Source organism: Globicephala melas, chromosome 5 (assembly GCF_963455315.2).
Source record: "Globicephala melas chromosome 5, mGloMel1.2, whole genome shotgun sequence".
NCBI classification, from domain to species: Eukaryota; Metazoa; Chordata; class Mammalia; order Artiodactyla; family Delphinidae; genus Globicephala; species Globicephala melas.
In genome coordinates this window covers 66300072-66323802 of record NC_083318.1, presented here as the reverse complement: position 1 = coordinate 66323802, position 23731 = coordinate 66300072, and the positions used below count along the sequence as shown (strand labels likewise).

At 38.9% G+C, this 23731-nt stretch overlaps 1 protein-coding gene across 4 annotated transcripts in view; it reads left to right on the top strand.

The window, feature by feature from the left end:
* ATP8A1 (ATPase phospholipid transporting 8A1) overlaps positions 1-23731 on the top strand; it is a 237352-nt gene that overhangs the window by 159142 nt on the left and 54479 nt on the right. For all 4 annotated transcript variants that reach the window (XM_070045570.1, XM_060299279.1, XM_030881147.2 and 1 more), the window contains 2 exons: positions 22972-23155; positions 23249-23359. In XM_070045570.1, the coding sequence (XP_069901671.1) occupies positions 22972-23155; positions 23249-23359 (295 nt within the window). The remainder of the gene's footprint in view (positions 1-22971; positions 23156-23248; positions 23360-23731) is intronic.

Below are 23731 nucleotides of genomic sequence, written 5' to 3'. Positions count from 1 at the left end.
TTATTTTGACTGTCTTCTTTAAAAAGCATGAGAAGAGGGAGGGGATATGGGGATATACGTACGCATATAGCTGATTCACTTTGTTATACAGCAGAAACTAACACAACATTGTAAAGCAATTATACTCCAACAAAGATGTTAAAAATAAATAAATAAAAATTAAAAGCATGAGGATACTCATGATTTTTTAATATCTGCTTTTCCAGTGATGTTTCTTGGCTCCTTTGTAAATCTCTTGACCATGTTCAACTCTGATGCTCTGCCATCAGGATAATTTTGAGCCAGACTTGGTTGTTTAATCACTTTCATTAACGGAGGCACAAGGATCAACAAAAGATTGCTCAAAAGCACATTAAGTGATATGGCTGTTGGCTCCTATTCAGAAACAGAACGGACCACAGAGCTGTTTAGATAAAATGACGGGTTTCCTTGAGCCTGCATCTGTTCTGTGCCGACTGTGTGCTGGGGAGAGATGCTGCACATACAAGGATGAACAGGACGTCCTGCCTGCTCTTCTTCGTATTTGTGTCTGCCTTGTGTTTTAAGCAGACTCACAGTTGGTTTGAAAGACGTGGGAGGCCGATTTCATCGCCGCTGAGCCTCATTCCTAGAGCATTGCTTAACACGGTACCTCCCACCATTCTTCAAAAAGTCGAACCACAAAATTAAACAATAGCAGAGGGAGAGAAAAACTAGAAAGCAGAGTCCAGGGAGAAAAAAATACGTTCTGTGCTTGTGAAATTCCCTCCTGAGATCCTCGTTCTGGATGCTCACAAGTCACATGGACCTGAGCACCCCTCCAGGTCCCAGGCCCCTGGGAGGGACACACACTGCCGTGCACGTGCAGCTCTGCTCTGACACTGAGCTTATAAAGATGTGGGTGGCCCCTTCCTCCCTCCATCCTGTTTTATGCATGTTTGAGGACCATGAAGGTCCCTCTGCAGACATTGAGTTTTATTTAGAGTTTTAGGGATTTTTTTAAAAAGTAAAAAACTTTCCTCTGCTTTTTTCCTCTAATTACCCTCATATTCTCTCTTTTCCCCAAAGACTGTGGTTCAGCTTCCGGTCTGGCTTTGAGAATTCGTCTAAGCCCATAATTACATCAGTGCCACTGCCCGATTTATATCTGTGCACCTTCTTGGCCCGGTGCCGCTTGACATTTAAATTATTGGCACAGACCATCTTCTTGTCATTTAGCTTACTGACCTTGAAGCATAATTTCCATGATGAGTCCTCACTGTGAGGAATAGGTGGGCAGTTCTGCATATCCTTCTTTGCAGTTAAATGCACGCATTCTTACTCCTGGTTTCTCAGATGATTGTAATCTCCTAGCCTCAGGAAATTCTCTATTTTACTCCATTATAAGAAACCCTCTGGATAAATACTGAATATTATTTCAAAATACAGTAGGGCACTGTTTCTCAAATTAGTTTATGTTCATGCTGGTTTTCTAGGTTTTTCCCTCAAAACGACTTTACAGTTTATTTCTTGTCAGTCCACACATGAAGATAATTCAGCATCTTGCTCTTCCTTTGCTAGAGTGGAAGTAGGGGGAAAGCCTCCCTTAATGGATAATGAGGCTCTGGACATTAGCTCCATCTTCAGGATTACATCAGCCACTTGTCTTCCCTGACATTATCAGCATGAAGGGCAGGAGGCAGTTTTTAGTGTTTGCCTAATTGACAGAGTTATAAAGATGAGCGTTTTCCCTGAAGAGTCTACAGTTGAATTGAAAGAAACAGTTGTTCTCTGTCAGTTGTCATGACATCTCTTACTCACCATCAGTTTCTAAAGGGAATACTCAGAGACAGCAATAATCCCCTAGCCCCCAAATTATTCAGGGCTTTGGAGTGCTGGTTTTGGTTTACAGAGTGAAGGTTGCATGTTATACATCAAATAATTTTTTCAATTATGTAAAATCCAAGAAGTAAAATAAAATCTGTTTTTATCAGTCTACCAAGTACTGTATTTTCATAGGTACTGTGCAGGTTTTGTTTTCACCACTGTGTGAATTTACCTGTATAACCTGAGTAGTTTAATAGTAAACATGCATGTTATGTTAAAGGACTTTCTGGCAAGTTTTCCTAGTCCCTTCTTCAGGTACACTGATTTTTACCATTTGGTGTGATCACAGATACTTTTGAAGAACAAATGAAAGCTATGGACGAATTTTACACAGACATGTTAAATTGAATGTACCGCTTCAGGGATTTCACAGACTCCCTGGAACTCCTTGGACAGGTAGAGGGGGAAAAGGCTTGCTCCAGGACTCATGGAGATTTGATCACACAGCTAAGATCAAGAGCTATTCTACAAACTAACTGTAGCAGATAAATACTTTCTCATCTCAGCTGCCAATATTTTATGCCCTAAGGTCTTACAGGTTGTATAATTGATAGAAGGGCACCTTAGCCGGGGATTTATGGAATGCTTGTTCTAGCTTTGCTGCCCTGGCACTTTGGATACCTAATGGAATCACTCTGGCCTTGGTTTTGTGACCTGTAAAATGAAGAGCTTAGCATGTAGCAGTGATTCAAATATTCCAGGGAGAATGGATGTCTACAGCAGTTAAGATTGGAGCTTCTCTGGCATAGAAAGGTGGGAAACCCATGCACACAGGCACCCTTCCTGGGTTAGCTTCTTCCAGCTTGAGAGCTACTAGGCCAGGGGACCTCTCCTAGCCCTTTCAGTTTTTGGATGAACCCTACTTCTTTTGGCCACTCTGTGGGAAGAGTCTGTCTACTGCTTGGATCTGCTTAATTCAGGGAAGCATCTGTTCTACCTCTTTTAATATTCCCTCCAGAAGAGAGTGGGAACGTTGCAGTGGAGTATCGCTGTGTGTTAAATAGCATGTGGTTTCAGAGATCCTCGTCAGTTCACATAAGCCAGCCTTTCAAAGAATCTTACATTTTTTCTGTAGTTGTCAGTTTAGCTTAAACATATTTTGAAACTTATGTTCTGTGACAGTTGGTTGAAAATTGGCCTAGAGCCTCCAAGCTTTTAGACTGTCTAGTAATCACCGTTCTTCTACATAATTTATGTACTCATGTCTTCTGAAAAGCAGAAGTGAAATTGAAGTAAGCATTTTTCCCTACTTGCAACATCTCTAATCAAAGTTTAACCCCCTTTTAGGCCCTTTTCCCCATAGTGCATAAGAAAACACTTGACTTCAGTGAGTGTCCTCACTCGGGAGTGGCATTCCAGGCAAAACCTTTCACCTGAGTCCGATCGAGGGGCCCTCCAAGAAGGCGTCTAAAGGGACACCTTGAATACTTTCTGTCATAGCCTGAGAATGTTAAGTAAAGGGTCAAGACAGATCCGCTTCTTGAATCTTTTGGGATTGTCTTAAACTTTAAGGATTTGTCTAAATAAATGTTCTACTTAAAGGATAGTCATAAAGCACAAATGAAGCTAATAAATGCTCAACAGACATTCCTTTAAAGAAAGAAGTTTGTGAACACGTTGGATGCCAAGCAGATGTTTGGCTTTGAGAAGACTTACAAACGCTTAATGAATGTCAACCGTATATTTGCTTCCAAGAAAATATGAATAAATGTTGGCAATGTTGAGAGAATATTTCTTTCATACATGTATGGCTAAAAGAGGACACACTGAATAAATCTTATAACTTCATAAAATGCCCATATTTTGTGTTAACATAATAATAAGTTGCTCAGCCCTGTTCATCTCATTTGCTTTTCTACCTCCACTGAGTAATGTTAAAGGAAATAAGTGGCCATATTATAGGCTGGTAGCCAATTATGATGATGTACATCATCAGGGAAGTCCGTATTGGACAGTAAAATATCTAAAAACTTACGAGAAATCTAAATGCTATAGAATCCCACTGTAATTCGTTATATAGTTTTAGATGTGACTCAATTTACATAAACCACCATCACTAACACACAAACACACACTAATTAGAACCACAGATTGTATAATTCTGATAAAACAGAGTTAGACTGTACTGGAAAGTACATCAAGCATAAGTGTAAAGCTCAGTGAATTTTTACAAAGTGAACACACTCCCGTATCAATCACCCAAACATGACCGGCACCCCAGATGCCCCCTCATGCTTCCTGTATTTTATTATCTTCCCAAGGATAACTGCTAACTTGATTTCCATCACCATCTTTCTTAAGTTATATCTTGTTCATTTCAGTCTTTTTCTGTTTTGTATCTTGCTCATTTGGAGTAAACATGTGTCTTCCGCAGCTACATTCAAATTCTTTATGATTCTTTTCTGTTCAGCAGTTTTAAGTACAGAGCTCTGCAGCCTCACACTAAAGGCCTCCCTAAAGCTTTACATCAATCAGTAAATCGGTACTACTCTAATATGTTCTTCAGTCAAATACAGATCCACCTAAGACATAACTTACACTTCTCCTTCAGTTCTACAGTGATAGAATGAAAGGACTTAATTTTCCAATTTGCTAAAGACATGGTATATAGAATCCACGGCATTATCTGATCTGTCAAACTAGTGACCGCACCATGTGGGAAAGGGAAGCAGAGTTAGTTTGGTATAACTGGTTCTCCTTGAACCCTTCATAGTTTCTAGTGATTATCTTCTTGTTAATAAACCTATCTGAGCGATCCCCACTTAGGGAAAATTAAAGGCTTAGTGTCTTGATCCAGACTAGAGTTCCAGGAGTTGAGATCATGTAGAATAGTAAGTCATGGCTGTCTAGAAGCTGTGCGACATGGAGTGGAGAAAAGAGAGACAAAATCCTAGCAGAAATGATCCTTGGAAAACAAAAGGCATATTGCCAAGAGAGCAGTGAGAGAAACAACAAATGCATGTAATATGATGGGCTTTATTTTTTTAATGTAATTTTTTTAACATCTTTATTAGAGTATAATTGCTTTACAATGGTGTGTCAGTTTCTGCTTTATAACAAGGTGAATCAGTTATACATATACATATCTCTTCCCTCTTGCATCTCTCTCCCTCCCACCCTCCCTATCCCACCCCTCTGGTGGTCACAAAGCACTGAACTGATCTCCCTGTGCTATGCGGCTGCTTCCCACTAGCTATCTATTTTACGTTTGGTAGTGTATATATGTCCATGCCACTCTCGCACTTTGTCCCAGCTTACCCTTCCTTCTCCCTGTATCCTCAAGTCCATTCTCTAGTAGGTCTGCATCTTTATTCCTGTCTTGCCCCTAGGTTCTTCTGACCATTTTCTCTTTTTTTTTTTTTTTTTTTTACATTCCATATATATGTGGTAGCATATGGTATTTGTTTTTCTCTTTCTGACTTACTTCACTGTATGACAGTCTCTAGGTCCATCCACCTCACTACAAATAACTCAGTTTCATTCCTTTTTATGACTGAGTAATATTCCATTGTATATATGTGCCACATCATCTTTATCCATTCATCTGTAGATAGACACTTAGTTTGCTTCCATGTCCTGGCTATTGTAAACAGAGCTGCAATGAACATTTTGGTACATGACTCTTTTTGAATTATTGGTAGTGTATATATGTCCAGGTTTTCTCAGGGTATATGCCCAGTAGTGGGATTGCTGTGTCCTATGGTAATTCTATTTTTAGTTTTTTAAGGAACCTCCATACTGTTCTCCATAATGGCTGTATCAATTTACATTCCCACCAACAGTGCAAGAGAGTTCCCTTTTCTCCACACCCTCTTCAGCATTTATTGTTTGTAGATTTTTTGATGATGGCCATTCTGACTGGTGTGAGATGGTATCTCATTGTAGTTTTGATTTGCATTACTCTAATGATTAATGATGTTGAGCATTCTTTCATGTGTTTGTTGGGAATCTGTATATCTTCTTATGAGAAATGTCTATTTAGGTCTTCTGCCCATTTTTGGATTGGGTTGTTTGTTTTTTTGATATTGAGCTGCATGAGTTGCTTGTATGTTTTGGAGATTAATCCTTTGTCAGTTGCTTCATTTGCAAATATTTTCTCCCATTCTGAGGGTTGTCTTTTCATCTTGTTTATGGTCTCCTTTGCTGTGCAAAAGCTTTTAAGTTTCATTAGGTCCCACTTGTTTATTTTTGTTTTTATTTCCATTTGTCTAGGACGTGGGTCAAAAAGGATCTTGCTGTGATTTATGTCATAGAGTGTTCTGCCTATGTTTTCCTCTAAGAGTTTGATGGTGTCTGGCCTTACATTTAGGTCTTTAATCCATTTTGAGTTTATTTTTGTGTATGGTGTTAGGGAGTGTTCTAATTTCATTCTTTTACATATAGCTGTCCGGTGTTCCCAGAACCACTTATTGAAGAGGATGTCTTTTCTCCACTGTATATTCTTGCCTCCTTTATCAAAGATAAGGTGACCATATGTGTGTGGGTTTATCTCTGGGCTTTCTGTCCTGTTCCATTGATCTACATTTCTGTTTTTGTGCCAGTACCATACTGTCTTGATTACTGTAGCTTTGTAGTACAGTCTGAAGTCAGGGAGCCTGATTCCTCCAGCTCCGTTTTTCTTTCTCAATATTGCTTTGGCTATTCGGGGTCTTTTGTGTTTCCATACAAATTGTGAAATTTTTTGTTCTAGTTCTGTGAAAAATGCCAGTGGTCATTTGATAGGGATTGCATTGAATCTGTAGATTGCCTTGGGTAGTAGAGTCATTTTCACAATGTTGATTCTTCCAATCCAAGAACATGGTATATCTCTCCATCTATTTGTATCATCTTTAATTTCTTTCATCAGTGTCTTATAATTTTCTGCATACAGGTCTTTTGTCTCCTTAGGTAGGTTTATTCCTAGATATTTTATTCTTTCTGTTGCAATGGTAAATGGGAGTGTTTTCTTAATTTCACTTTCAGATTTTTCATCATTAGTGTATAGGAATGCAAGAGATTTCTGTGCATTAATTTTGCATCCTACTACTTTACCAAATTCATTGATTAGCTCTAGTAGTTTTCTGGTAGCAATCTTTAGGATTCTCTATGTATAGTATCATGTCATCTGCAAACAGTGACAGCTTTACTTCTTCTTTTCCGATTTGGATTCCTTTTATTTCTTTTTCTTGTCTGATTGCTGTGGCTAAAACTTCCAAAACTATGTTGAATACTAGTGGTGAGAGTGGGCAACCTTGTCTTGTTCCTGATCTTAGTGGAAATGGTTTCAGTTTTTCACCATTGAGGATGATGTTGGCTGTGGGTTTGTCATATATGGCCTTTATTATGTTGAGGTAAGTTCCCTCTATGCCTACTTTCTGCAGGGTTTTTATCATAAATGGGTGTTGAATTTTGTCGAAAGCTTTCTCTGCATCTATTGAGATGATCCTATGGTTTTTCTCCTTCAATTTGTTAATATGGTTTATCACATTGACTGATTTGCGTATACTGAAGAATCCTTGCATTCCTGGGATAAACCCCACTTGATCATAGTGTATGATCCTTTTAATGTGCTGTTGGATTCTGTTTGCCAGTATTTTGTTGAGGATTTTTGCATCTCTGTTCATCAGTGATATTGGCCTGTAGTTTTCTCTCTTTGTGACATCTTTATTTCGGTGTCAGAGTGATGGTGGCCTCGCAGAATGAGTTTGGGAGTGTTCCTCCCTCTGCTATATTTTGGAAGAGTTTGAGGATAGGTGTTAGCTCTTCTCTAAATGTTTGATAGAATTCGCCTGTGAAGCCATCTGGTCCTGGGCTTTTGTTGGAAGATTTTTAATCACAGTTTCAATTTCAGTGCTTGTGATTAATCTGTTCATATTTTCTATTTCTTTCTGGTTCAGTCTCGGAAGGTTATGCATTTCTAAGAATTTGTCCATTTTTTCCTGGTTGCCCATTTTATTGGCATATAGTTGCTTGTAGTAATCTGTCATGATCCTTTGTATGTCTGCAGTGTCAGTTGTTACTTCTCCTTTTTCATTTCTAATTCTATTGATTTGAGTCTTCTCCCTTTTTTTCTTGAGGAGTCTGGCTAATGGTTTATCAATTTTATCTTCTCAAAGAACCAGCTTTTAGTTTTATTGATCTTTGCTATCGTTTCCTTCGTTTAATTTCTGACCTGTTCTCTATGATTTCTTTCCTTCTGCTAACTTTGGGGTTTTTTGTTCTTCTTTCTCTCATTGCTTTAGGTGTTAGGTTAGGTTGTTTATTTGAGATGTTTCTTGTATAGCTTGTATAGCTATGAAGGTAGGCTTGCATAGCTATGAATTTCCCTTTTAGAACTGCTTTTGCTGCATACCATAGGTTTTGGGTCGTCGTGTTTTCATTGTCATTTGTTTATAGGTATTTTTCGATTTCTTCAGTGATCTCTTTACTATTAAGTAGTGTATTGTTTAGCCTCCATGTGTTTGTATTTCTTACAGATTTCTCCTATAATTGATATCTAGTCTTATAGCGTTTTGGTCAGAAAAGATACTTGATACGATTTCAACTTTCTTAAATTTACCAAGGTTTGATTTGTGACCCAAGATATGATCTATCCTGGAGAATGTTCCATGAGCACTTGAGAAAAATGTGTATTCTGTTGTTTTTGGATGGAATGTCCTATAAATATCAATTAAGTCCATCTTGTTTAATGTAACATTTAAAGCTTGTGTTTCCTTATTTATTTTTATTTTTGATGATCTGTCTATTGGTGAAAGTGGGGTGTTAAAGTCCCCTACTATGATTGTGTTACTGTCGATTTCCCCTTTTATGGCTATTAGTATTTGCCTTATTTATTGAGGTGCTCCTATGTCGTTTGCATAAATATTTGCAATTGTTATATCTTCTTCTTGGATTGATCCCTTGATCATTATGTAGTATCCTTCTTGGTCTCTTGTAATAGTCTTTGTTTTAAAGTCTATTTCGTCTGTTATGAGAATTGCTACTCCAGCTTTCTTTTGATTTCCATTTGCATGGAATATCTTTTTCCATCCCCTCACTTTCAGTCTGTATGTGTCCCTAAGTCTGAAATGGGTCTTTTGTAGACAGCATATATATGGGTCTTGTTTTTGTATCCATTCAGCCAGTCTATCTCTTTTGGTTGGAGCATTTAATCCATTTACTTTTAAGGTAATTATCAAATTGTGTGTTCCTATTGCCATTTTCTTAATTGTTTTGGGTTTATTATTGTAGGTCTTTTCGTTCTCTTGTGTTTCCTGCCTAGAGAAGTTCCTTTAGCATTTGTTGTAGAGCTGGCTTGGTGGTGCTGAATTCTCTTACTTTTGCTTGTCTGTAAAGCTTTTAATTTCTCTGTCAAATCTGAATGAGATCCTTGCTGGGTAGAGTAATCTTGGTTGTAGGTTTTTGTCTTTCATCACTTTAAATATGTCCTGCCACTCCCTTCTGGCTTGCAGAGTTTCTGCTGAAAGATCAGCTGTTAACCTTATGGGGATTCCCTTATGTGTTACTTGTTTTTCCCTTGCTGCTTTTAATATTTGTTCTTTGTACTTCATTTTTGATAGTTTGATTAATGTGTGTCTTGGCGTGTTTCTCCTTGGATTTTTCCTGTATGGGACTCTCTGTGCTTCCTGGACTTGATTAACTATTTCCTTTCCCATATTAGGGAAGTTTTCAACTATGATCTCTTCAAATTTTTTCCCAGTTCCTTTCTTTTTCTCTCCTTCTGGGATTCCTATAATTCGAATATTGGTGCATTTAATGTTGTCACAGAGGTCTCTGAGACTGTCCTCAATTCTTTTCATTCTTTTTTCTTTATTCTGCTCTGCAGTACTTATTTCCACTATTTTATCTTCCAGGTCACTTATCTGTTCTTCTGCCTCCGTCATTCTGCTATTGATCCCTTCTAGAGAATTTTTAATTTCATTTATTGTGTTGTTCATCTCCGTTTGTTTGCTCTTTAGTTCTAGGTCCTTGTTAAACGTTTCTTGTATTTTCTCCATTCTGTTTCCAAGATTTTGGATCATCTTTACTATCGTTATTCTGAATTCTTTTTCAGGTAGACTGCCTATTTCCTCTTCATTTGTTAGGTCTGGTGGGTTTTTAACTTGCTCCTTCATCTGTTGTGTGTTTCTCTGTCTTCTCATTTTGCTTAACTTACTGTTTGGGGTCCCGTTTTCGCAGGCTGCAGGTTCATAGTTTCCGTTGTTTTTGGTGTCTGTCCCCAGTGGCTAAGGTTGGTTCAGTGGGTTGTATAGGCTTCCTGGTTGAGGGGACTAGTGGCTGTGTTCTGGTGTATGAGGCTGGATCTTGTCTTTCTGGTGGGCAGGTCCATGTCTGGTGGTTTGTTTTGAGGTGTCTGTGGCCTTATTATGATTTTAGGCAGCCTCTGTGCTAATGGATGGGGTTGTGTTCCTGTCTTGCTAGTTGTTTGGCATAGGGTGTCCAGCACTGTAGCTTGCTGGTTGTTGAGTGGAGCTGGGTGTTGGTGTTGAGATGGAGATCTTTGGGAGATTTTCACCGTTTGATGTTACGTGGAGCTGGGAGGTCTCTTGTGGACCAGTGTCCTGAAGTTGGCTCTCCCACATCAGTGGCACAGCCGTGACACCTGTCTGGAGCACCAGGAGCCTGTCCTCCATATGGCTTAGAATAAAAGGGAGAAAAAAAGACAGACAGACAGACAGACAGAAAGAAAGAAAGAAAGAAAGAAAGAAAGAAAGAAAGGACATAAAATAAAGTAAAATAAAAATCAATTTATTAAAATAAAAAATAAGTATTAAAAAAAATTTTTATGTAATAAAAAAAATAAAAATGTACAGACAGAACCCTAGGACAAATGGTGAAAGCAAAGCTATACAGAGAAAATCACACACAGAAGCATACACATACATACTCACAAAAAGAGAAAAAGGGAAAAAATATATATATATAATTGCTCCCAAAGTCCATCTCCTCAATTTGGGATGATTCTTTGTCTCTTTAGGTATTCCACAGATGCAGGGTACATCAAGTTGATTGAGGAGATTTAATCCACTGCTTCTGAGGCTGCTGGGAGAGATTTCCCTTTCTCTTCTTTGTTCTCACAGCTCCCGGGGCTCAGCTTTGGATTTGGCCCCGCCTCTGCGTGTAGGTCGCCAGAGGGCGTCTGTTCTTCGCTCAGACAGGATGGGGTTAAAGGAGCAGCTGATTTGGGGGCTCTGGCTCACTCAGGCCAGGGGGAGGGAAGGGTCCGGATGCGGGGCGAGCCTGCGGCGGCACAGGCCGGCGTGACATTGCACCAGCCTGGGAGGCGCGCCATGCGTTCTCCCGGGGAGGTTGTCCCTGGATCCTGGGACCCTGGCAGTGGTGGGCTGCACAGGCTCCCTGGAAGGAAGGGAGGTGTGGAGAGTGACCTGTGCTTGCACACAGGCTTCTTGGTGGCGGCAGCAGCAGCCTTAGCGTCTCATACCCGTCTCTGGGGTCCGCGCTGATAGCCGCGGCTTGCGCCCGTTTCTGGAGCTCCTTTAAGCAGCGCTCTTCATCCCCTCTCCTCGCGCACCAGGAAACAGAGGCAAGAAAAAGTCTCTTGTCTCTTGGGCAGCACCAGATTTTTTCCCGGACTCCCTCCCGGCTAGCTGTGGCGCACTAACCCCTTCAGGCTATGTTCACGCCGCCAACCCCAGTCCTCTCCCTGGGATCCGACCAAAGCCCGAGCCTCAGCTCCCAGCCGAGCAGACAAGCCTCTCGGGCTGGTGAGTGCCGGTCGGCACCGATCCTCTGTGCGGGAATCTCTCCGCTTTGCCCTCCGCACCCCTGTTGCTGCGCTCTCCGCCGCGGCTCCGAAGCTTCCCCCCTCCGCAACCCACAGTCTCCGCCCACGAAGGGGCTTCCTAGTGTGGGGAAACCTTGCCTCCTTCACAGCTCCCTCCCACTGGTGCAGGTCCCATCCCTATTCTTTTGTCTCTGTTTGTTCTTTTTTCTTTTGCCCTACCAGGTGCCTGGGGATTTTCTTGCCTTTTGGGAGGGCTGAGGTCTTCCGCCAGCGTTCAGTACGTGTTCTGTAGGAGTTGTTCCACATGTAGATGTATTTCTGATGTATTTGTGGGGAGGAAGACGATCTCCGCGTCTTACTCTTCCGCCATCTTGAAGCTCCTCCTGATGGGCTTTATATTGAGGCACGAAAGAAGAGATGATTCCACGTAGCATTTTCCAAGAGGGAACATTAAAATGGAGCAAGGGTGGGCAAACTTTTTCTGTAAAGAACCAGATAGTAAGTATTTCAGGCTTTGCAAGCCATACAGTCTCTGTCACAACTACTTAACTCTGACAGTGTGGTTTGAAAGCAGCTCTAGACGATATGTAAGTGAATGGGTGTGGCTATGATCACATAAGACTTTATGTAAAAATAGGATGCTGCCTGGATTTGACCCTCAGGCCATAGTTAGCCAACCCATTATGGAATGTCGATTGCTCATGAATGAACAGTAAAGGGAGTTGATTTTGACACATCTTTTCTGTAATATTGATGGAGTTCACCCGAGACTCCCTAGTCTGTAACATTTATAGGCTCGCTCTTTTATTTTCTTGAAAACTGAGACATTTGCCCATCTCTCCTCACCTGGCATGTTTCCCTTCCTCCATGATTCCTCATGATTCCTCAAAAATGACTGATATTCTTTCTGTGGTGACAGCTGCACAGTCTGGCATCTCCATTCAATCTTTCTGTGCCCTTGGATTCAAGAAAATTCCTTAAAATGTGGATATTTCCTGAAGTCAATTTGTTTTAAAATGAAGTGTCAATAGCAAGAGATATATGAGGAACCCAGGACCACAAACATGGATCCTGCTCTGTCACCCCAGTGCCTTCCCTCTAGGGGGAGGTGCCAGCAAGGTGCTAGAAGACAAGGGCAGCCAAGGAATCAAGGTGGAAGATATGCCAGCTCACCTTCTCCCTAAGCTGGAAGCATCGTGGAATCTTGAACTAAAGGAAATTCTTCTTGGATTTTTATATATTATTTTAGTGTTTGCCCTTCATCACCAGTCACTTTTCACTCCTCTTTAGACAAACAGTCTCAAGTATTTAATATGTTCCCATCCATCTGCAATACTTTATTTGTATATCTGTGTAGCTATGAAAAATATATAATATTGTTATATGTGATTCGATTTGAGGAATAAACACGTATTTATAATGACATTCCGTCATAAATTTTTTGCCTTTTTTATTTTTCTACATGTTTCTGAGACCTTTTCATGTTACCATATGTAGGACAAGTTCATTTCTTCTCACCACCACTTACTATTTTCCTGATGAATATACACCATTTTATTTATCTCTTATAGTGATAGCCACATGGGTTGACCCTAAATCTTTACTACCACAGAAAGTGCTGAAATGAATATCCAATGTATGCACCCACACAAGTGTTCTTCTAGGATATATACTTAGGAATGGGAATGCTTGGCTGTGGGAAATATATATATGTATTTCAGTTCAACCAGAATTGTCTCATTGCTCCAAAACAGCTGCACTAGTGTGTACTCCCATATCCATGTAGGAAGGTCGCTGTTTCCCCAAACACCTTATTCCTTATTTTATAACTTTGCCAGTTTGATGTTTGAAAAGTAGCACCTTGTTTTGATTTTTGTTTCTGTGATTACTAGGGAGATTGAGTAGTTCTTTATTTAACAATTTACCTCTCTGGATTTCTGCTTTGAAGTCTTTTCTTTCTTTGTTTCTTTCTTTGTTTCTTCCTTCCTCCCTCCCTCCCTTCCTCCCTTCCTCCCTCCCTCCCCCTCCCTCCCTCCCCTTCCCCTCCCTCCCTCCCTCCCTACCCCCTCCCCCTCCCTCCCTCCTTCCCTCCCCCTCCCTCCCCCCTCCCTCCCTCCCTCCCTTCCTTCCTTCCAGTGTTTTTCAAGAACCCGTTATGTGCCAGGCACCTTTATATGTGCTATAAATAAAGCAGTGAACAATAGAAAAAAATACTCCCTGCCTTCACATTGTAGCTATTATTCAATAAAATAAATACACATATGCATATTCAAAAGGCAATAAGTGCTGGTGTCTGTGGATAGTAACAATTTATTATATATCAGACAGACATATAAAGTCAGTGGTAACACTTGCTATGAAGAAAAGTAGCACATTGAAAAAGGATAGGGATACAGAGCTTTCTCTTGTGTTTCCTGTATTTCTTTCTGCCTGTGTACTAGAATTCTTTGTGTGTTTTGTATATCAGTTCTTTGTTGAGTATAGACATGGTAGATATCTTCTCATCTGATTCCCTTCTTAATTCTGCCTGTGGTATTCTTCCTTGAACAGAAGTCATTGACCTTGAGATAGTCAAATTCCATTAATTTTTCCCTTTATGGTTTGTGCTTTGGAGATAGTAAGAACTTCTCACTCACAAAGGTATTCTCCAACATTTCCTTCTGTTAACTTTACGGCTTTTTGTTTTTTGGATAGGTCTTTAAGCTTATTTTTTTATATCTGTGTTGTGAATGAGAAGGGATCCAGTGTTATTCGTTTTTACATAGTGAGCAAATTCTCCCAACACTGCTTACTAAACAGTCCACTCTTTTCTTCTGTTTGTAATGCCAGATGATCCAGAACTCAAGCTCCGGAGCCAGACTTTCCAGAGTCTAAGTCCAGGCTCCACCTCTTATTAGCTGAGTAGCACATTGCTTAACTTCTCCAGCTTCAGTTTTCTTCATCTTTGAAATAGAGATAAAAATAATTGTCCTCCTGGAATTGTGAGGAATAAATGGATTAATATACATACTCAGTGCATTATTTAAATTATGCTTCTCTTAGAAATGCTATCAAATTTTCTTTTATATAGCTAATTGAACATTTCTGATGAGAGGAATACTATAAAGATTTCTCTTTGACCACTGTGGCCTTTTCTGTGACCTAAATTCTATTTTGTCTGGTATTAAAATTGCTAACCTGGCTTTCCTTTGTTTCATATGGGCCTTGTCTTTTTTTTCCCCACTAAACCCTTTCGTTCAATCCTTCTGTATAACGTAGCCTCTAAGAATGCTGTCCTGTCTCTAAATCCACACTGCTTAGTGTTGAATTCTGTCTTCACCACTTACTTGCTGTTTTACTTTAAGTTATGTAATTTTTCTGTGCCTCAGTGTCCTCATTTATAAAATGGCAATACTAGTAATCTATCTCATATAGGGCTCTTCTGAGAATTGAACGAATTAAAACAAGTAAAGTGCTCAGAACATAGTGAACAAATAAGTGTTATATTAGCTGTTATTATGAAGTGTGTCTCTTTTAATTTTTTTTTTTTTTTTTTTTTTTTGCTGTACACGGGCCTCTCACTGTTGTGGCCTGTCCCGTTGCGGAGCACAGGCTCCGGACACGCAGGCTCAGTGGCCATGGCTCACGGGCCCAGCTGCTCCACGGCATGTGGGATCCTCCCGGACTGGGGCACAAGCCAGTGTCCCCTGCATCGGCAGGCGGACTCTCAACCACTGCGCCACCAGGGAAGCCCGTGTGTCTCTTTTAGACACCATATTGCTGGATCTTTTTGTTTTAGTAATGTGAGAATCTGTGTCTTTTAATCAATGAATTTAACCCATTTATATTTATTATTATTGCCATGTTTGGCCTCTTCAATCTTATTTTGTGTTTTCCATTTATTATGCTTTTTGTTTCTTTTTTCTCCCCCTCCTTCCATTGTCTGAATCAGATTTTCTTCATCTGATTTTAAAACTTTACAATCTATAACTATGCTGTGCCTGATTATTTCTAATTTTTGATAACCATATTTGTGCTTATTGTCTATATGTATTAGTATGTCTTCCCTTCCCTCCCCCTCCCCCATAAAGAGACAGGTACTGAATGTATTAAAGTAATTTTGTGCATGCATTCAGGAGCAGTCAGGTTACTTTCTTTGTAAGTGATCTACTTTTTCTCTCTAGAAGCTTTCAGAAATGTTTCTTAATCTTAGTTTAACCATAATATTTCTAGTGGTAGATACCTCTTTCTTACATTTCTTTTTGGTGCTGTATTAATACAGCCCTTTCAATCTAAGGATATATTTCTTTAATTCTGGAAAATTATTAACTATTCTTTTTCATTTTATTCTTTTTTATTCTCTTCTTGGACTCCCATTATATATATGTGTAGTCAACTTTATTCCTTCATTTCATTTTTCTCATAATCTGTCCTTTAATCTCCTGATTTCTTTTGGGAAAATTTTTTGTTTGCACTATCGGGTTCTATCATTTTTACTACTCAGTTTACTATTGGCTTCTTTATTTTAGTAGTTATTTTTTTATATAACTTATTTTTGATTGGTTCTTCATTATAACTGCTTGTTCCAGTTTCATGTTTCCAGTATCTTTCCATATCTTTCCAGGGTTTTTTTTCCCATACTTGTTTTAAATTCTTGTTATATCTGGTTTTACAAGTTCTTCTTTCTTATAAGTTACTGTATTTCTTTTGTGCTCATGATCTTCTGTCTTATAAATATTCCCTGTGAGACTATTTTTCCCCATTTGCTCTAGTGGGCAGTAATGTTCCTTTTAGGGGAAAGGTGAAAGCTGGGTCCTAACTTGAGGCAAATTTGGAGACAGGGTTCAGTCTGAGCTTAATGAATCCCTGTTTTCCCCCAGTTCCTTTACCCAAGCACTGCTCTTGCTAGAGGCAGCCACATTGTGATGGAATTGCCTGAGTGAGGTAACATTCAAGGGTTCCCAGCACACCCATATTATTGGCACCTGTCCCTGCCTGGCTTCATGCCCTGAGGTGTACCAGAAAGCTCTGACTTTCCTCTTCCAAGGCATGAGGTGAGAATTTTCCTGAGGTTTTAAGCTTTAGAACATTGAGGATAATCCTGTAATTGGTGTGTTTTGTTTTTCAAGCACATTATTTTGTGGACTTTGAGTTTCGACAGGTTCCAGGCCTAAGCCAAAGTTCGCAGTTGCAATGAGAGAGGAGCCCCTTAGCTCCATCCAGCCTGGTCTCAACCCCCTCACACTGGTCAGCCTGGGCTTGCACAGGGTACCATGGAGAGCAAAAAGTACAGCTGGAAAGCTTCTCCCACCTGATTGTTCATCTATGGGCTCTGGCACACCACTCTTTCTCTCTATGCCATTTACCTTCTAATAGTCATCCATCATTTCCTGTTTCCCCAAAGGTTTATCACAGATTTTGTGTTAACTGATAATTGTGACCCTGAAATCTAGTGAACTCCTTTTTCAACTCATGACATCGTCAGGGTTTTATTCCAATTTCTGTCAATAGTCTGTGCTGCCACTTTTTCCATCTTCTACTAGGTATTTCTGAGAGAAGGTTCCTTGGAGAAACCTATCCACGTAGGAGAGAATTCAAAAAAAAAAGGCAAGTGGGGGATGGAGGATGGAAGGAAAGAAGGGCAAGTTGATTTTATTTAAGCCTAAAGAAGCTCCAGCCTTTCATTACCTACCCAGAGTCATGGGAAAGGGGAAGAAAATCAGTGCCCATATGGTCCCCGAACAGATATGGTGAATGGGAAGAGATGGTGGCCATAGGTCTTACCACTCTGAGAGCCATGTCACCATAGGGCAGAGCTTAAAGGGAGAAGCACTCAGCCTTCTTGAGTGGATGTGCTTCCTAGTTGGAAGCCCACCAGTCCTATCAAGTGAGGCTCCCTAGACAAAAAGAGGTGGCTGGGCCTTGTCCCATGTTGGAGAAACTTCTGTCTCTCTCTACCACTCCTGTCTTCTTAAAGCGAGAGTCCATAGAGAAACCCCTGTTATATAGGCTCTTAATATTTAACTTCTGAGACAGTAGCTCAATAAAAGTCCTTAAGTAATAACTCTTAGGGGCAGAAGGAGGGTTCTGAGATCTTCTACTCTCTTTTCCTTTCTTCTCCTTATATTCTTCCATAGAAATTTCATCACATAGTAAAGGAATTGAATAAATGGAAATTTTGCAAGAAAGAGAAATTCATCTAATTATCCATGATGCTAAGATTACAACTCTTATTCATGTTTGACAGTTCACTGTTAGAAGGCAGTCTGCTGTGTACCTACAGTATAGAGGAACTATGTAAAGGATTATTGGATTCTTCAGGCTTTCTCAAATTGAAGGTTTGTGACAACCCTGTGTTGTCAAATGATGGTTAGCATTTTTTAGCAATAAAGTATTTTTAATTGAGGTATGTATATATCTTTTGAACAGTCCAAATTAATATTTTTAAGGCACTGCTACTATATTCTTTTTTAGTTCCTATTGCTTAGAGTAGTCTGCTATGTGTTGAGTACAGTGCTAGGTCCCAGATAATTAGATGGATGGATAGGTGGGTAGATGGATTTTTTTTTTTTTTTTAATGAACAGTACCACTGTGGCAAACTCTTCTATGGTGTGAATACTATAATAAAGATTTCTTCTAGGAGTTTTCTTTTTAGTGCCTTAAACGCACTAAAGGTCTGTTTGCCAATTAATAGTTCAGGATGCCTGTGCACACACACACACATGCATATTCCAACATACACTGTCAATGTGATCAGTCATTATTTAAAATATTATCTATACCATTGAAACGGAAGTTTACCTATAACAACATAAATTCCACAAAAGAGAAGTTTTGCATCTAAAATGCATTGCAAAAGGAAATCTTTTTTAAAGATACTTTCTTTTTTTTGCCCTGTGGCAAGGCTATCTGTATTTTGTTTCTGTAGACTCAATTTCCCTGTATTATAAATTCCCCTTGATGCCTCTGACTTCACAGTGTGTCAACAGATGTTGCTTTTGGAGACTAGGAAAGCACTCACTCATCAGTCATTTGAATAACACAACTCTCTTACCTAGAAGTGGGTGAATGTTTCATTATGTACCCTATGCTAAGAATCATTTTTAGGATTTGCTATTTAAGCGGCTGTTTTCATTCCAGTAGTAAATTGATGGTGAGTTTCTGGAAGTGTTACAATATTTGCATAAATTTTGGTGCATGTAACACAGATTTTTTTGCCATATTTAACTCCTCCTCAATTCAAAACTTTATGAATGAGCCTACAAATTTTAGTTCAAAGAGTTAAGTAAGATCTCATAAATTTTTCTCTTAGGTTTTTCTCTCTTTTTGTAATTTCTTTATTAGTCAGCAGAATATGACTCAATGGGGAATAGACTGATATTCACAAAGAGAAAACTTGGGAAGTTTGTTGCAAAGGAAGTAAAGCAGATGCCCCACTAATGATCCTGACCTCTAGAGAGTTAGCAGGAGCAGTCCTCAAGCTTCGTAAATACAGGGGCTCTGTAAATACAGGGTCATTATACAAAGCACTTCAGGATAATTAAGAAATACTGTGTTCTTCTATGTTCTTAATTTTTTTTCTAGATTTACTTTCCAAAAGCAACTTTATAGTAACTTTTAAGTTTGCAATATGTTTTTAAGTTAACATACTATCAGCCTAATTTTTAATATATGTGTGAGATTTTTCTAGGTTATTAACCTAAAAACACAATACAGTAAGATAAATTATTGTACTTCTTTTAGCTACCTATAAAAAGTCCCTTAAAATATTCTTTATTATGTGACTGTGTATATACACGCACATATAATCCTTATCCATATTCCATTCAAAAAGGTGATTCATTTAGCTAATCCCATTAAAAGGGTGCAAAATGAGGCTCATATAAGATGGGCCACCCTATATACTTTCCAGTTTAAATGGTAAAAATTTCCAGTACTCCAACCTAATGTTCACAGGGCAGTGAGAGTTACTACATAGCAAATAAGAAAAATAATGAATAACACGTGCAGAAACTGCAGCCAAGATAATATCTGAAAAGCATATTGCACTCAGTGTGCTGCTTAGGTTGTATCACAAAGGACCACCCTCTGTTTGTGGAGCCACAGGAAAGAAAACGACTTTATAGCAAATGCTGGATGTTTAGTCCTTCTCCGCAGAGGCTCTGACTTCTTCCAAAGAAGAAAGAGCAACAGTGGAAGAGAAGAGAACCATGAATAATTTAAGTCCTGATGCAGACCCATGGGTGGTTAAAAAAAAATAATAATCTAGGGTAGAAAACAGAGCACTGTTATGATGTCCCTGAGTTATGCGTTGGATCACTATTGATATTTGTAAAAATTTAGGTTTTAGATACTCTCAACCATGGATGTGTGGTTCTTGATAGGCATTTGAAAGAATTAACTTGTGTGGTAAGGTTGTTCTAGACTGTTCTGGAAATTGTACAAATATAGAAGCAAGGTTACAAAAGTCAAGAAAGTAAACTGGGCTGGAAGGACATTCTTGAGTGCATGCCTGCACTTTTGCTTCAATGAGTCGACTTGGTGCTTACTGGGAATCTGGGGGTGTTTGTTCCTTAATCTGTTTATTCCTGTTGTACTTCTTAAAGTAGTCATCACTGAATTAAATGTTTCATAAGCCACCAAAAAATAATCTAACCAAAATTGTTGCTAGGAGAACCAGATATAATGCTATAGAAAGACTTCTTGAGTTGCTGAAAAAAATTGCTGTTGAATCTAGGGATAAGATAACAGTAAACTGGGTGGAGGGCATCATTATATTGTAGTTTCCACTAACTGAAACAAACCATGGATTGTGCCTCATGAGTGAGGTTTCTGTAAGAAAAATATGCAGAGTTTCAAACACAAACCCCTTTGCAACTTATGGTTCTTTGCCCTACATCACAAGCTTATACATTTATATTTTGAGTTAAATGTTTTAAGTACGTATATTTTATGAATTCTCACTTAAATCTGACATCTTTGTTTAGCAACCAACTACTATTTCAAACCCATCAGATACCAAGGCTTCTACTGTTTCTTGAATCTTCTTCCAACCCAGTTGTCTACTTGTATCTTGATAATGGAAGCAGATACCCTTGCTCGTGGCAGTTGCAATGTAATTTTGGGAAGTTTCTCACTACGTCATCGTCTTTAAAAAAAAAAAAAGCAAGCATTGTTCTTGCCTAGAGAATTCATGCTCTGCTTTTAACACCTGAGTTAGCCACATCCATAGAGTTGGTAAAAACCCTCAGCCAATTTTAATTTGGGGGCATTGAAAATTGCAGTGTCAAGCAGAGAAAGCAGTAGTTGGTTGTAATAGCCATGAAAAAAGAAAACAAAATTTAATCCAGCTTTTTTCTGATGCTTCTTGAAATCATTAATATTAGCTCACCGTGCAGAGATTTTATCCTTTATTACACATTCAGCTTATGAAAAAAAACCAAAATAAATACCAGTGTTTCCCATGATCCCACGGTTTGACTTCACAGTGTACTTACATTGTGAGCCTGTTAAGTTGTAAAGGGAATTGGATAAATGTTTTCAAATGCTTCTCTCTTTTCATGCCCATTTCCCATTTGCTTTTTAGATCATTTCTTGGTGAGAATTCTTTTTTGACATTTACTAAATGTCAGCTATAGTCCATGTTTAAAACATTGGCCTAGAGCCAGTGGGCTAACCAATTTATATTAGCCTGTTAAGAAAAATTAAATAAAATGTGAAAATGAAATGAAAATTGCTTTGAAGAAAAATGAGGACTGACAGTGGAAAAGCCCATTAATGGCCTGATACTCATCCATTCTTTTGCTGTATTCACAGTTGTGTCATTTTTGTGCTGTTGTCATTTTGTGCTGTTGCTGTTCTTCCAAGGGAAGAATTAAAAATGATTCTTTCATATAGCAGCCATTTATTGAGTACCTACTCTGGATCAGCGCTAAGAATACCAAGATGAGGAGCCTGGTTCAGCCTGCAAGCAACTCACAGTCTAACACAATGATTCTCAAACTCAGACCAGATCTGTTCTTGGCTGAAGGCTTTGAGAAGGGCAGCTGGACCTCCTGAAGGCACATATTTGTGCAGAACATCCACTGCTAGGAATTTTTCCCTAAGGAGATAATCAGGGAAATGTGCAAAGATGGATTGAGTCTTTCAGAGTCATGATCTTCATTTCTAAGTTGAATAATAAATGATTTACCAGATGTTCCAGCAGATACTTACTGTACTTAACCTTGATAAAGAATTTAGCTCTGGGTTATTGCTCTTGTCCACTAACATTGTGTATATTAGTTGCTTCTCAGTAGTTCATTACTATCTTAATAGTTTACTGAGCCAGATCACTGTTCAGTTTTTCTTTCTTTCTCTCTAATCGCCAAGGTAGCATGGATACTAGATTAAGTTAATCACGCCAATGCATATTCTGTCATTGAACTCTTCTGTGAGTGTCATGGTGACTATTTCTCAAATTGCGTTTAAAAGTCTGTGATAAGTTGCTCCAAAGTTAATACCAAATAGGATTTTGGTATGGATGCTGGTGTTCTCTGTTCCTGGTCCACCTTTGTATAAAAGGTTACTTGATTCTACTTGGCCATGGTTAGTAGCTTCGGAAGAAAATTGAGGCACGTGAGCTGTGTAATCAAGCGCTTGGTATTTACTTCGGTTGATTCACCAGGGTGGCTGAGAACAAGTTGAGAAGTTAGCTAATTCCCTACTGTTAATTTAAGTTGTTTTAAATGTATAGTATATCATCTAAGATCAGCTCAAAACTTTTATTTTCAAGGTATAGGAGAAGAGTTAGTGTTTGGACTACCATTCAACAGCCTTTCTGGCTTTCTTTTTCATTCAAAAGTGAAGAATTAGAAGTTCTGATATTATTTGTTAGGAAGTAATGGAATTTCTGAACTCAAATGTCATTTTTTAAAACAAATTTATTCACACATTCTGGTAAACTAGTACTTAACAAGGCATTGTAGCTTCTATCTGTCACCTAGAGTTTTGCTTCCAAACCTTTATTTTTCCTTTAAAGTGGCAAACCAAGGCTAACAGAGAACTAAACATTTGTAAACCTAAGACTTTTCCGTGATGATTTTTTTTTTTTTTTTTTTTTTTTTGCGGTACGTGGGCCTCTCACTGTTGTGGCCTCTCCCGTTGAGGAGCACAGGCTCCGGACGCGCAGGCCCAGCGGCCATGGCTCACGGGCCCAGCCGCTCCGCGGCATGTGGGATCCTCTCGGACCGGGGCACGAACCTGTGTCCCCTGCATCGGCAGACGGACTCTCCACCACTGCGCCACCAGGGAGGCCCCCGTGATGATTTTTTAGAGACCTATTCATTTGTCTCTTCTGCTGCTTTTATGCTTCAAGACAATGACACCTTAAAATTCCTTTTTTCAAAAAACAAAATTAATTAATAATTTGTTCTAATTTAAGGGTTTCTCCTCTTCAAAAATCTGAAGTTGTTGAGATGGTTAAGAAACAAGTTAAAGTCATAACGCTTGCCATTGGTGATGGAGCAAATGACGTCAGCATGATACAGACGGCACATGTCGGAGTTGGAATAAGTGGCAATGAAGGCCTTCAGGCAGCTAATTCTTCTGACTACTCCATAGCTCAAGTAAAGCATCATTTCTGTAAAACACACTGTTTGTCTCTGTCAACTGACACTATGAAGAGGAAAATACTAATTTTTTTTCCATTCTTATTTTAGTTCAAATATTTGAAGAATTTGTTGATGGTTCATGGTGCCTGGAACTATAACAGAGTCTCCAAGTGCATTTTGTACTGCTTCTACAAGAATATAGTCCTCTATATTATTGAGGTAATCCCAAGTTCAGTTTAAAAATCCTTGTCATTTGCATATATATTTGAAACTTTTTTGTGTGAAGACATTTCCTTATCATTTTAATTAATCTTTCATTTGCCCACTTTTTATAACTTCCAAATACGTTAAAACAAAAAGTTCGTCAGCCATGGAGAATAATGTTGAAATTGTGGCTAAAAACATACTGCTTTGGTAAGAAATGATGAATTATAATTGCTAATGAAGTAATGTGTTCGGCTTTTAAAAGACTACAAACTATGTAGCATTTTTTTTTTTATAAAGTTCAAAAACGTACGAGAGAAGACAGTACACTGTTTAGGGATGTACACAGGCAAAACTGTGTTTAAAAAGAAAAGGAAGGGAATAGTG